The following is a 14,467-nucleotide window of genomic DNA, read 5'->3' on the forward strand; positions in this document are numbered from 1 at the left end:
AGCATTTGGCACTGCCTACAGCCAGTAGCAGTTATGACAAAAAAAAGATGGTCCCTAAGTGGGATCTCATGTAACCATTCCTGAATTTCTAAATGATCTGTGACAACTTACACGCAAAATGTTCCTGGTTTCCAGGCAGCTCTAGAAAAAGTCTGGTGAGTCTTTTGTAGAAATTTTGCTCATGCTTGCTCAGCAAATTAGGTACTGAGTTAAAGGACACTGCTCTTAGCCTTCAGTATATAGAATTTTTTATTTTCACTTATTTGTGTAGGAATGTAACATGATCTTACGATCTTATAACGTCATATTATGTATTTGAAAAACCTTGAGTCTTTTATAAATCTCTGTGCATGAAGCTTTCTTTTCCTCTGTCAGGGAGAACTGACAGGTTGCCTGGCATCACCTACTCTCCAGCAAAGTCAGCAGCCCACACTGTCAGTGTGAAAACATCTGTTGAATGGATTTATTGACTAGGTCTTAGGTGCATTTTTTTTCACGCTGTTTATTACAGCCCTGACCTAATGAACTTAATTTGTTGACATGTTTCCCTCAGTGTCTTACTTGATCCCTTCTCACATTTCTTTCTACTGTGCTGTTTTCTTGGCAACAGCAGTTCCTGGTGCATCAGCGTGTCCACCAGTTGCAAATCTACCAGGCTCAGATGGCTACAGTTGGCATGGCAGGATTAGATAAACATCGGCCTGTTTCCAGGACCCCGTCTTCCCCCGCTGATTCCACATTGCCTCACCCAGCAATGGACCAGCCCAGCCAGCATGTCTACACGACTGGTAGGATTCCCTAAAGACTGTTTTTAATAGGCAGGGCAAATGCGTTTGTTCATGTAGGATCAACTGATTTAAATGCCTTGAATACCTCCTGCAGCAATACATTCATTTTTAGCCTTACTGGTCCCAGGTTTTATGATGCTGTACTGGCATCAAGTCAGCCAGTGCAGCTGATAAATCACAGGGTTAATATTCACACAGTCATAAATTATTATCGTTGACTGGCTCTGGCAATATAGCAACAGGTGCATTTTTGCTGCCTTTAAGTCATTTGTAGCTTTTCCTTTCATTTCCCTATCCTCTGGCTCTTTTCTCCATGTTCCTGTTGTCTGTTTTGCAAAGAGACCACCGATAAGTTGAAGAAAGACCGCCAGTAAGTAGAAAGCTGCAATATAATTCTCAACATCTTCGTTTGACAAGTCAGTCCATGCTAAAGGTTGTTTTTACTATAGCCAAAGCAAAGCTGTAGTGCTGACTGGACGGTGATGTCAGTCATAACTTTGGTGTCTCTCAGCAGTTGCGTGAAAAACCCTACATAGGAAAGTTTTCCTGGTCAGGACTGGGCAGTCCAGTCACTCAGGGAGCATCTCATAATGGTATCATCTAGGTTGTCCAAAGCAGAGTGATTAGGATCCCCAAAACATTCACTGAAAGGGAGAAAAATGACCTTATTATAGGTAACCTAACCTTTCAAGAGGTCCAACTTTTTAACAGTATGAATCCCAGTGTGACATTAAAGCATGGTTAGAAGCAAAGTTTCACTTTGTGCATAAGAAAAGGGGAGTGGAAGTATCCAGAGGTGCTGTTTATTCAGATTTCTGCCATAAGTATTAATTCCTTCGCATTGGTTGGCAGAACTTGCCATTCTCTAAAACCTTATGATTCTTGAGACCATGACTGGACTAGTGTAGGGGTGGAGTCCTTAATGGGCACTGTATTTGGCTGGGTACTAGACAATGTGTTGTCCTGTCTCTCTGTGCAGAATCTGGACTTTGAAAGAAATATTTATTATTTTACATTTAATATTTTAAATAAAAAAGTACAAAAGCAAAAAAAATGGTCTTAAAACACGGAAATGAGTGAATGGATAGAAGCCACATTCAAAGATGAAAGACAATTTCCTCTTCTGTAAGTATACTGTCAATTCAGGCCTTTCACTTATTGGATAGAAATGTTCAGACTATATAAAGAGAAACATGCTAATACATTTTCCATGAGTTTCAGCAAAAAGATCAGCTGTGTATAGAGGAGGTTAGTAAGGAAGGCCACTGTTTTTCTAGTTGCTGTTCAGCTAGAGTCATTTAGAATCCCTAAAATACTTTAAACTCATTTTAAAAGATTCACAGAAGACAACTAAACAAGCTTAATATGTGTAGGCTTCAATGTCCTATTCCACTGGAAAAGTTGAGTGGAATTACAAATCTAAAGGCTGTTTGAATCTGATTGCTCAGATTTACTGAAACCTCCCACTGTAAGTCCTCAGAAGGGGAATTGGGGCCAGTGGGGTAACATCTATCTGGGGAATTGTGGCATCTGTGGCACTGTTAAGGAAAGAAAACATGAAGTTGAGATGGAAAAGTAAGAGAAGGAATGAAATGATGTGGGAAAGATACTGAATGGAGCTGATGTCAGGTAATGGGGCATATCAGGCAAAAAGGGCTTGAGATTTGACACATGTCAGCTTGATAAGGTGTTAGATGCACTGGAGTTGCATGTGGAAAAGCAGATTGTGCACAGGCGCAGTTGGGCTGTATTAAGGTCAGGCAGATAGTTTAACCTTGTCCTTTTAGAAAAGCATTGTTATGTGAACAGTAGCAGTCGGTTTTGGAGAGAGAAAGAGAGGAAAAAACGCACCTTGTTACGACTGAGATTCTGAATTAATCATTGAGCTCCTTTTCCATGTTCTGACAACTTCAGTCCTTTCTTGCTTCTGCATCTCCTCTTGTTTTCTGTACCTCCTTCTGCCTTTTACATCCAGCATGTAGTGGCCGAGGCATAGTGCGGTGCTGCAGCTGCTTCCGAGCCGTATGTATGCTAACTGGCCAGCTGGTGCCCACGGATTGCCCGGTCTGCAGGTCCAACTAATGCAGCCATTGCATTCACGAGGTAGACTTCCCTTTCTCCTAAGAGAAGTCCTCATCTTCGACATCTCTCTAGGATTCTCTTCGGTTCAGCTGAAATGGCAAGGTAGCTCAAAAGTTACTGGCTCTGTGAAGGCATAAACTGAACTAGGATCTGAGTTGAAACTGATTGTGTACCCTGCACTCTCACTCCCTGAGTTAATAAAATTGTCTATTTCTCTTCCTATTTACTTCTATAATCTATATCACTGCAGTTGAGTGCATTGAAAATAGATCTGTTTCTGATTGCATGAGGTTATCTTTGGCGTGATAATATTCAGAGACCTTGAAATACAGTTTCTCTGAAAAATATGAGATATAGGTATTATTAAGGAATGGTATGATATGGTACAGTTTTATTTTTGCATATTTTTTCTGTGTCTGACAGTGCCCTAGCATATGTTGATTAGTCAGTGGGAAGAAAAATAGAACATGGACCCAGTTTTATTCCTGTTCAGCTTATCCAACATCCTGTGCTATGAAAGCCCCTGAGCAACCTGGTCTGATCTCAGAGATGACCTGCTCTGAGCAGAGTTGGACTAGAGACTTCCGCATGTCCCTTCCACCCTGACTTATTCGGTGATTCTATGTTTTGCTTCCTTAAAAGAGCACAAAATGCAGTCAATCTTTACCCACAAGAGTTGATACACTATCCAACATTTGTATAAACATGGCAGAAAGGACTGAATGGAAAGGGAGAAAAATCTGGTAGAGCACAAAGTGAGGTCAAATTGAGGCCTTGTAAGTTATTGTGTAAAAACAAAACAAACAAACAAAAACACCCCTCCCTGCCTTAAATCATTCCCTCTTCTTTATTTTTCCATTTAGAACAATATATTCTTGGAAGAGAAAAAAAGTAGAAGAAAAACTGTTATGGCAGAATATTACACCAGAATCAAAATGAGCCTATATTTTTGCAAGTCATGAGAAAAAAATGTTCTCAGCCAAATATCTGAACGGAATCATGATGATGATGATTGTAAGAGAGCTAAGGAGTATATATGTTGTATATACACAACATACAAAGTTGAAGATGGAAAAGAATATAAAATCTGTTTGGTGTTCATTTAGAAGATTTACAGAAGATTTGCTATTATTTAGTTTATATTTTTGTTCCAAATAATTTATTAGAATCTCTCCCTTTGGCCTTTTATTTTATTTTATTTTTTATTTTTTGGTATTGTTGTCCTCCACGGCATTTCTTCAAAGCATGCTGCTAACCAACGATTTTTAAGTCTATCTCTCTCTCTCCTGTCTTTGAAACAATATTAAAATAAGCTGACCCAAATAAAGTATTTTGGAACAGAATGAATGTTAGGGAGTCCCCTCCAGGAAGACCTTGCTTCTTCTGACTCAATGCAAATTCAATTTCTTTTGTCCTGTGTCCTCTATCATTACATGGTTCAGTGGTGTCACCATTCCAGTCTGTCATCAGGGCTGCATTCTGGCCTCAGTGATATTGGTGTAAATCCAGAATAAATCCACCAGTCTCAGTGGAGCTGCTCAGATTTACACACGGAATCTGAGAGTAGAATCTGGCTGTAGGCATTTGTTCGGAAGAGACAGAGTAACCATCTTTTATTAATATTTCACAGCAGTCTGCAATTGAAAACAGTTGTCTCCCTTTTTCTTTCTCTTTCTTTTTTGTGGGGGTGGGGAGATTATTGGCTGAATCCTGCTAGGGAAATCCTACAGGCTATTTTTAGCAGTAAGCTCTGCTGCTGCATTGTGGTATTGCACCAACCACATGTGCTGTGTGACCAGCAGCCACATATCTGAATTACTTGCACATCCTAAATCAATTTAGATGGCTGCAATAAATGAAAACATATATTTCAGACTTTTCTTAAATCAATTAATCCTGTTAGAAATAAATTTTACACTCATGAGTATCCTACTACTTAAAGATTTGGATGGATGTCATCATTACTGACCTAACCTGATTAATATGATTTTTGATTTGGACAAAGTAATTCACATGCTATAAAATTATATTTTTAGTTATATTCTACTTTGGAATACTAGCGAAGAGGTGCTTCCACCACAGAGAAAGGGATGTTTATACTTACATCAGCCAGAGGAGGCATCCTGAATACATAGTTTCAGCATTTTATGTAAAAATGACTGTTTAGTCAGGCTAATTAGTCATTAGCCTGATATAGTTTACCAAAAAGTGCAGTTGTTGCACAACATCTTGATTCTGTATTACAGTAATGTAGTAAAACATCTATATTTTATTTTTTTAACTGCAGGTTGGATTATGCAAATCTAACTTGTAGAGAACATTCACAATTAGGATAAAATGCTAGTTGAAAGAGTGGCAGGCAGGAGATACTTTCAACTACTTTTTTCAACATTTAACAAGCGCTTTCATTGAAATCCATTGGATATAAATGCCTACTCTGCTTTAAGTCCTTGCTGAAAATCCTGATCCATGCCTGTACAGTTAGCATTTAAAAATTGCAGAAAAATCCAGTCTGTTACATTCTCTGTTGGGCAGAGAAATGGATTTCTCATCTAACTGTAAATCACCACTGGCAAATTGTACAATTAGAACTTGCAATAGAATTTAGAAGTTAAAACTATGGGTGCCAAGAAAAGGAAAGCAAAGCATGTTAGGGTACACCTATTTACAACGCACACTTGCTATGTCAAATAACTTATAAGGCTTGATGATTGAGCAGTGAAGCTTATAAACTGCACAATGCAAATAACTGCAGAGAAATTGCAGAAAAGGACATTATTAACTGCTTTGGCAATGCCAGCAGAAATTTTAAGCTGTATTAGTTTATTAGCTCCAGATTTTCACTGATTTTTTTATTTAAGAGAAAACAAACCAAGAAAGTAAGTTAAAGAATTTATTGCTAACATACTATTCTGTTTGTTAGATAATAATTCAGCATAAACTTAGTCATGCTGCACCAAGATATTTTTGTGTTCTCCTTATGATAAACATAATTGTCACGTTATCATTTTGGCTTAAATAAGAAGATCCCAGAGGGTCAAGTCTAAAGTATATGAGCTAAGAGATATGGCAGCATAAATATTTCTAGAGTAGCATAATTTAAAATTTCTGGCTTCTAAATGAATTATCTCGGAACGTTAACTTTGCATTACCCACAATGTAAACAGACTCCTATTCTGCAGAGTTCTTAAACACTTTATAAAAGTTCAGTATGCATTCAAGGATTTTGCTGAATAAGGGCGGTATTGAGCATGTTGTTGAATCTGGACTTTAATTTTGTATTTCTTTGTTGGCTGACTTTTCAGTAGCAGGCTAACACAATTTTCCCAGAACTGTATTGGCATCCTGAATAGTGGTGGCACTTAAAAAAGATATTTTGAATGCCAAGTTTTGTAGCTTGGAGAAATTATTAATTTGAGTCCCTTTCAACTGTAAGGGGAAGAAAAATCCAAAATTTTCCCAAATGAAAATGGTTCACAGTGGAAAGGAAAATGTTTTTTATTTCAGATATTTCTGAAGAAAATGCAAACAATAAGTAAGTAAGTAAAGTTGTTTTTCAGTGACTCAGACTTAGTTTGAAAGCCTTGAAGATTGAAGGTTAGTTTAGCTCTGAGCCTACTGACTAGAATTTTTGTTTCTCCTACAACATACAACAAAGAGAAATATTGATATTGATAGCTCTTCCCTATAAAGTTATTGTGTCCTTGCATAAATGAACACAAAAAATTGAAGAGGAACCTTGCATTGCTATCTAACAACAAGATCTGGTCCAAATTCAGTAGTAGATGGAACTTTTTTTTAACGAGAAAGGGCCCTGGCTGCCATGGCTGCAACTCTCTGAAATGTACATACAATATGCTTTAAGACCTGGAATTAATATATTGATAGTTAATCAATATAAATGCAGACTGATGTTGTTGTTTTAAGTTATTAAAAAGGGGGGTTTCTGAATGATTTCTCCACACATTGCAATGAAAATACGACCTTTTCTTGTTATAAGCAGATTGATTACAGCCTTAACTATTCACTAGAGAAAGAGAAAATAAATTATCCAGTAATTTGATTGTTCTTTTTTTTTCCCCTAGCCATAAAAGCTATTACAAGAGACTGCCCATTGCCGTTTTCTGTACAGTTAATTGTGTCTGATAGTATAATTTCTTGGGGTTCATCTTTACCTTCTGGATGAAACAAGGTGCATCTTTTCAGTCTAAATTTGGAGTTTCACAGAGTTAAGGGGAATTGAGATCCAGAATTTTCATCTTATCCTTACAGATAAAATAAATTCCAGTTGTTCTGTAATATGTATGGCATGTGACTGTTTAACTTGCATTTGTTTTACTTACTATATCTTATTGTATTGTCTTTGTGCTGAAGGTGTTGTATATGACAGTCTGATGCTGAAGCACCAGTGTATGTGTGGCAACTATACTAATCACCCTGAACATGCTGGAAGGATACAAAGCATCTGGTCAAGGCTGCAAGAAACTGGGTTGCTAAACAAGTGTGAGGTAATAATTAAAAAAAAAAAAAACCCAAACGCAAAAAAAAACCCAAAAAAACTCAGATAGTTTACTTCTTTAAGTAAAGGGCAAATTTATTAGATTCTAAATCTGTCTTCCTTCTGTAATAACAGAGCTTTTTAACTTACGAATTATTTGGAATTAGTTGATGATATTAAAATAGTGCATTTTAGGAAAGCACACTTCTCAATCAGAAAAAAAAAAGAGTTTATACAATGAAAGTCATTTATCCACAAGCATCAGGACATGAAATCTAGACATAACTGCGAGCTTCACCTTGATACAGGAGGGTAGACAGGCAGTAGCAAATAGCATGTACTGTCCTTCCAACAACACAATTCTTAATTTCTTGAAGAGGTTAACAATTTTACTTTTGTAACAGCACAGAACACTGCTCTTCTTTCTTTTTTTAATGTAGTTCCTGTCACTCCATAAGCACATCACATCTTGTCTTGTTTCAGGCCATAAAGCCTATTTTCATGAGCATTTTCATTTGCCAGGATTAAAATCTAGCAAGTCAAAAATCAAGATATTTAAGCCCAATTTCCAAAACAAAATCAGAGCAACTGTGGAACTTTCTTCTGTTTTGATTTGCTTCACAAAACTGTAGGATTAAAGCATTATACTTGAATTGAATATGGGCTCCTGGGTTCATTCTCAGGCCCTTGGTTACTGAAAAGGAAATCTTTACCTACTACTTACCGCTTGTGAATGGTGTGGCACTGTCAAGTTCTGCAAAAGCATGTGGCAATTGAGGGAGCTTACTGCATTGCAGCACTAGTTTTAAAAAAGCTCAGTGCAAACTATTTTTGAGGAAAATAATTGTTTGTTTATGTTTTGCAGGATCCCACCCATTGCCTGGGTTCACGTACTCCATTTTTTGATTTACTTTTCTTTATATATTTAGATTTTTTTACAAATCCAAGGTAACTTGATTTTTTTTTTTTTTTTTTTTGAGTTTTAGTGACCGTCTGCAAAGATTTACTGCAATGTAAGGAGCCAAGTGCATGAGGTTCTGAGGTACTGCAAGCACTGGAAATGGATTTGTTGTATACGCTCCTCTAACTAGATGGCAGCACTCTAACAGGCTAATGTTTTTTTTTAGCTCAGATAATTTTTTCAGTCTTAAAATTTTTTTTCCAGCAAGGTCCTTAAGGCCATGTATTGCACAAGTAGTTTGAGTGAGGGGATCACATACTTAGGGAGTAAATTAAAGTTGAAAATGCACTTACTTGAGTGCTTTACTAACAGGAGACTTAGTTGCCTTGTAGACTCAGGACCCACAGCATACAGAAAAGAAAAAGAGAGAGCATCAGTAAAAGGCAGTGTGCTACCATGTATTACTTTTTTCAGTAATAAACAAATATTGCTGAAGAGCAAAGGGTGTGGAATCTGAAAAAGGTGAAAACTGGTAAAATGGTATAGGTTGATTCTGATGTACATTCAATCCAATAGTTTCCTGGAAGATTTAAAGTTTCCTCTTACATTTCTACAATTTCATAAATTGAAATACAGCTTATTATGTCCTACAAGCTCCAGCGAATGGGCAGGGAGGAAATAAATCACTTTATGTCAAATGGTATGCAATTAATTTTGACTTCCATTGTGTGTTTTCAAATGAGACTGGAATGTGAAAAGAGCTGTCAAAACAAAAACTGTGATGAGGTACTTCAGTGTGCATAGGGTACATAGATCTGATGCATGTCTTGATCCTCTTACATAGCTAAAGACAAGATTATATTTGATGATCTAATCTGTCCTTTGCTTCACTGAATTTATCGCTTTCTTGACACTAAGCACAACCTGAGATGCTTGCTTTTCAAAATGAGGAAGGCTGAAGTGATTTGCTTCAGTGTTGCTTGAATTCTTTAGAAAAGTTACTCAGCTGAATATTTGACTTGGGTCTCTGAAGGAGAGGTTATCACATTATTCAAGAAATAATAGGTTATCGCCATTAAACTCCATTGCAGAATGTACTACACTAGGCATGCAGAGCCGAAGTATCACAAGCATCTGCATTATCTCTTTTGCTGACTTCTGAAAGCACATTAATATTTCTTAATGTAATGTCTTAATATAACTTCCTCGAGTTTTGGTCTGGAGGAGTAAGGCAACACGAGGAGACCCACTGATCAGTTTTGCCATGTCCACTACCTCGTGCAACAAGCTTGAAGGCTGGCTCAGGAGCAGCAACCTGCAACAGCCATTCAGGAAACTGCAGCCACTGAGAACCTGCATGAAGTTTTTCATTAAAAAGTAGTACAGAATTTCTCTGTGCAGAAGTCAGCACTAGCTGGCAAGCCCTACTGTTAATGACAGAAGTGCGTTAGCAAAGACCTCTGCTAGGATGACTGGCCCGAGGATTGCCCAGGAAGCAAGTGAATTAGCAGGGCTGCAGTTCCACTCTTCATCTGATGAGATACCATCTAGTGCAGTCAGTACCGTAGCTCCAGCCTCTTTACCCTGCACTGCATTGTGCACTGCATGTATCTGTGGCCACAGCTGTGGGTCAGTGGGGTCCTCCCTGTTTTCTTACTCCAGCAAGAAACCGTTATGCAAATGAACAATCAATGTCTATACAATCTCTGTTACCTACATCAGGGAGTAAGACCTGGTTCCTAAATCACATGCTGTGAATTAACTCTCTGACATAGTTTAGGTCTGTGGGGAGGAGAAAGCCCATGTGTATGGAGAACCCAATCATCACCAACTGGCCAAGGGATGACTTCCGTTAACTGCAGTGAGCACTGCATCAGCTCTGCATATATGCTTCTCATAGCCCCTATATATAGCATGATATTTTAAATATAACTTGGTAAAATCATAACAAGGTTTGACTGGGGTACTCAAAGCTGTGTCTTCACTACAAAATTAAATGTGCCTGGGACTGTTCTCCACCGCTCAGGCCAACTGGCATGGAAAGACCCATGTTCATACTATCAGGAATGCTTCTTGGCCCATGCCAGCAACCAAACCATGTCTGGGAGCTGTTTGGGAGAGTGATAGTTGCTCCTCAGCCAAAACGGTGTGAAGGACCACCTTAGCAATTTAATAGTACATATGATTGTGTTCCTCTGCCTGGGAATGTTTCCTGGCAGCAGTCATTTTCTGCTAAAGATGCAGCCAAAAGGACTTACTTCTCCAGACTGTATTTTGTCTTCTATCCATAGGTATTTGAGCTCTAGAGTTATTCAAACAAGGATTTGCAAGAGTTTTGCTAAATCAAGAAACTAGTTCTAGTTTTTGTTTGGTTTTGTTTTGTTTTCTAATGCCATCACTTCCAAATGGATGGAGTGCTTCCTCATCAGGTTTCACAAGACAAGGGAAAAATAAAAACATTAGATCATGGCAAATCCTGAGAATTATCTGAGATCCTGTGAATTATCCTGAGTTTTATAAAGCTGCTGAAGACTGAGCCCAGGGTAAGAAAATGCAGTCATTTTCCTCCTGTATTTTTTTTAATAGTCCTGGTATATAAAATATGTTTTGATAAAACAAAATTCTTATAATGCTTTTGCATTAGTTAACAGTTTTGCCTCTGTTTCTTGAAATGTCAGTTTTGCATTTTGTAAAGGCTGATGATCAGAGAATAGTCAAATGTCAAAGGCTGGCACCAGAACAGGGCAACTAAAAGATGCAAAGATTGGCATAAAAACATCTATTGTCTTTTTTTAACTTGCTCTTAGTAAAGAGCAATGCATAGGTGTCCTACCTTTGGAACTAAAGGAGGACCGAATTATATTTTGGTGGTGGTGTCTGCTTTCTACTTGTTCTGTGGAGAGGAAGTATTTGCATAGGTCCTGCAGGCCCATAATTTATGCACACATGACAGACACCAGGCTATACTGACCAGCACAATTTTAGAAAGGAAAAGAGGAATGTATATGTGGTCCCACTTACAGCCTCCACCTCTATTTCCTGTATGGATGGTGGTCCAGTAACATTTTATTTTTCAGTATGGAATTTGACCTGAATTTTTGTGGTTTTCTGGATTAGGGAGACACCTTACAGCTCCTACTGTCTGCATCTCATGGACTGAAGGGGTCAGAATGGAAGAATTTAAAATTTGAAAACCCTAGAGTTTGCCAGATTTCACAGACTGAAATAAAAGAAATTACACCCTCTAAATCTTAGTTTACCACAAAAGAAGCAATAAGGGAAAAGAAAGTCCATGAAAACACTTAAGAGCAAAAAAAAATTTTGTAATGTTGAACCTATTCATGGTAGGTACTGTAAAACACTAAGAGAAAATAAATGCATCTCTACGTGTGTGCTTGAATGAAAGAGCATTGCTTGGGATTTTCACACAAAAGAGAAAGATGTGCATGTTCTGACTGGCCAAAAGATTAATGTTATCTGTGAGTATATTTAAAGAAAAGAGAGAGAGAAAGTGTGTCGGGGCGGGGGGTGGGAGGGGGCAATGAGATACCCCAGAAATGCAGGAGAGACTCAGAAGACCTTGTTTACAAACTAGATAGCACAAGGGAATTTCAGACGCTATATCCACACAAATAGTTGCAGCAATGGGATTAGACACCTTATACTGAGAGACCTGAGTGAGAAATATTGCTTAAGCCACGTCAACCATGCTTATTAGTTTAGTAGGGAGACACAGGCAGCGTTTGTCTTTTTCAATCTCTGACTGTGCAAGACTTTAGTCTGCTGGAAGTAGAACCAAAATCTGTAGGTTAATAGAGGTTATCTGTGTGAAACTTTAATGGTCTGTTTTAAACAGGAGACTAGATTAGGCAGTCCTTTCTGACCTTAAATTCTAAGAAAGGTGAAAGTATTTTCCTGTTGTGGAAAGAGTAACTTGCTAATTCTGGAATGGTCTTTGAAGCACTCAGGTGCAGTATATTTGCTTTCCTGAGTTATCCCAGCTGATGAAAGAACTGCGTGTGTGACAGGAGAAAATAAACACACAAATTTTTGTGTGTATCAGAGAAGAGTGACTTGCCTTTCATTAGGGATGTACGACCAAAAAAGTCCTTTCAAATTCCCCCCAAATGAAACAAATACTGTTCATTCTTTCTACTATGCTATTTATGATTTTCTAAGAAACAGAACATCTTTTTCACTGGCTTTATGATGATTTTCTGCTTTCTACTACATTTTAAGCTTTTGATACTACCATGGCCAATAAAAATAACAGGCACTTTGAAATAAAAAAAGAAATGAAAGTGTATGTTCAAAGTTATAAAAATGCGTATGTTATGTTGTCTGATAGCTCATGCCAGTGAGATCTAGAAACTATTGCTTTGCATAACTGAAATTATATGATTCCAGATTCTAGTAACAGACTTATGACATGTGCTTTTGAAGATCTGACATGATTATGTAAGAATAATTATTCTTAGCAATTATTAGAGGCTTTTTAATACCACTTATTTTTCCCCTCTATGTGAAACCTTAGGTATCTGAAATTTTAATGTTACTGAAAATGGCTTGACAAACAGAGATACAGCAAAGATGGGATGAAAGGAACATCAAATGAGGAAGGGGGATGCAGAAACAGCACATATGTGTGAGCTCTTTTCCCTCCCTGTTCTCCTGCCATTTGCTCGCTGATGCTCGAGGCTAGAACTGGAGAACCAGTGCAGAAATGGCAGCCCTCTTAGCTGCAGTCCTTGGCTGCACCCCGAGGAACTCACTGCCCAGGGTCACCTGGAGTGGAGCATCCTCTTTGATGCTCTTCGATTTCCCAGCAGACCTGTTTCTGCACAATCTGTTTCTGTTCTGGAGAATCTGTTTGGCACTACTGGGTAATAGCTTATTGGCAAAATTTCCTGACCCTTTTGGGGGCACTTCCAGACCCTACCCCATTAGTGCAAAGCACTGTGCTCCATAGGATACCATGGAGCTTCTTATTATAAGGGTCATGTCTATCTGTGGGTCCTTTTATAGTTAAAGTGATATGGCATCTAGCAGCACTTTAAAAAGAGCCAGACAATAAACTCTTTTAAACATGTCTTAAAGAGTTTTTATATAACTTGTAGAAAATATATGTCTGGAGCGTGACTATTTTAGTCAAGGTTCTTTGATGTGACCTTCCTCAAATATCTCTTTACTTTTCCTGTACAGTTGTTTTAGCTGTCCTAATAGCTATCCTCCCTTCTCTGATCCTCTGTGGAAAATTGAGTATATATATTTTAAAGCAATTTGTTAGAAACACAGTTCTTAGTGAGAATGGGTGAACAAATAAATGTTACCAGTCACCTCACTTGTGAAGAAAAACATGTTATCTGACCCAGAAGAACTATAATAGAGTTTACTAACTCCACAAAGTAACATAATGTGCTGAGTTTGATTGTGCAACTGCTTGTTAAAAGGATGTGAGTGCACTGCTACAAATTCTCATGTGAGACTGGGAGAGGCCTGAAGAAATTAGAGATGAAAAAAAGGTTTGTTAAGTCATTTAGTTCTTGGATCATTCTCTAAAATATTTTTTCCATTGCTGTGTCCAGTTAAGTTTTAAACACTGCAAGATATAGGGCTTCCACCATTTCCCTAGGGAAGCTTGTTCCACAGTCATCTAGATCTAACTCTTAAGAAATTTTTCCTGATTACTCAGACAAAAAAGCCACTGCCTAACTGAATATAAATTGTGCCTGGTTCTTCTGAACCAGACATCTAGGACAACTGCTTTTTTCTTTCCTCGGTGCACATTCTCTTTAAATATATATTATTTATATAAATATCTATCTCTCTGTATATAAACATATTGCTTTCTTCTGCTAGTGCAGAGAAGAGGTTGGTGCTTTCAGATACATGCAAGTAGGTGATGGATATAATATGAATGACAAATTAGCTCCTAGGCAAACTAGTTGTGAATAGTATTTTTGTAACAGGTTAATCAGTCTAGTAAAAATGGGATGGTCTAGTTAGATAAATTCTGTGTCTGTTTGTAGACCTTGACTGTCAGGCTGATTGATTCACAGTCTCACTCCTGAGAGGCTCTGCCCTAAGTGCTCCTAGTGACCAGCTGTGCAAGGAGAATCTGAGACCTTAAAATCAGTCTGTTTTCTCTCTACCTTATCCAGTATCAATAGTGAAAATGATCTTGGGATTAGATCTTCA

At 37.9% G+C, this 14,467-nt stretch overlaps 1 protein-coding gene across 4 annotated transcripts in view; it reads left to right on the forward strand.

Annotated features, from left to right (window-relative positions):
* HDAC9 (histone deacetylase 9) overlaps positions 1–14,467 on the forward strand; it is a 491,690-nt gene that overhangs the window by 346,503 nt on the left and 130,720 nt on the right. For all 4 annotated transcript variants that reach the window (XM_062569202.1, XM_062569200.1, XM_062569203.1 and 1 more), the window contains 2 exons: positions 611–788; positions 7,245–7,378. In XM_062569202.1, coding sequence (XP_062425186.1) covers positions 611–788; positions 7,245–7,378 — 312 coding nt within the window. The remainder of the gene's footprint in view (positions 1–610; positions 789–7,244; positions 7,379–14,467) is intronic.

This window comes from Rhea pennata, chromosome 2, assembly GCF_028389875.1.
Source record: "Rhea pennata isolate bPtePen1 chromosome 2, bPtePen1.pri, whole genome shotgun sequence".
Lineage (NCBI taxonomy): Eukaryota > Metazoa > Chordata > Aves > Rheiformes > Rheidae > Rhea > Rhea pennata.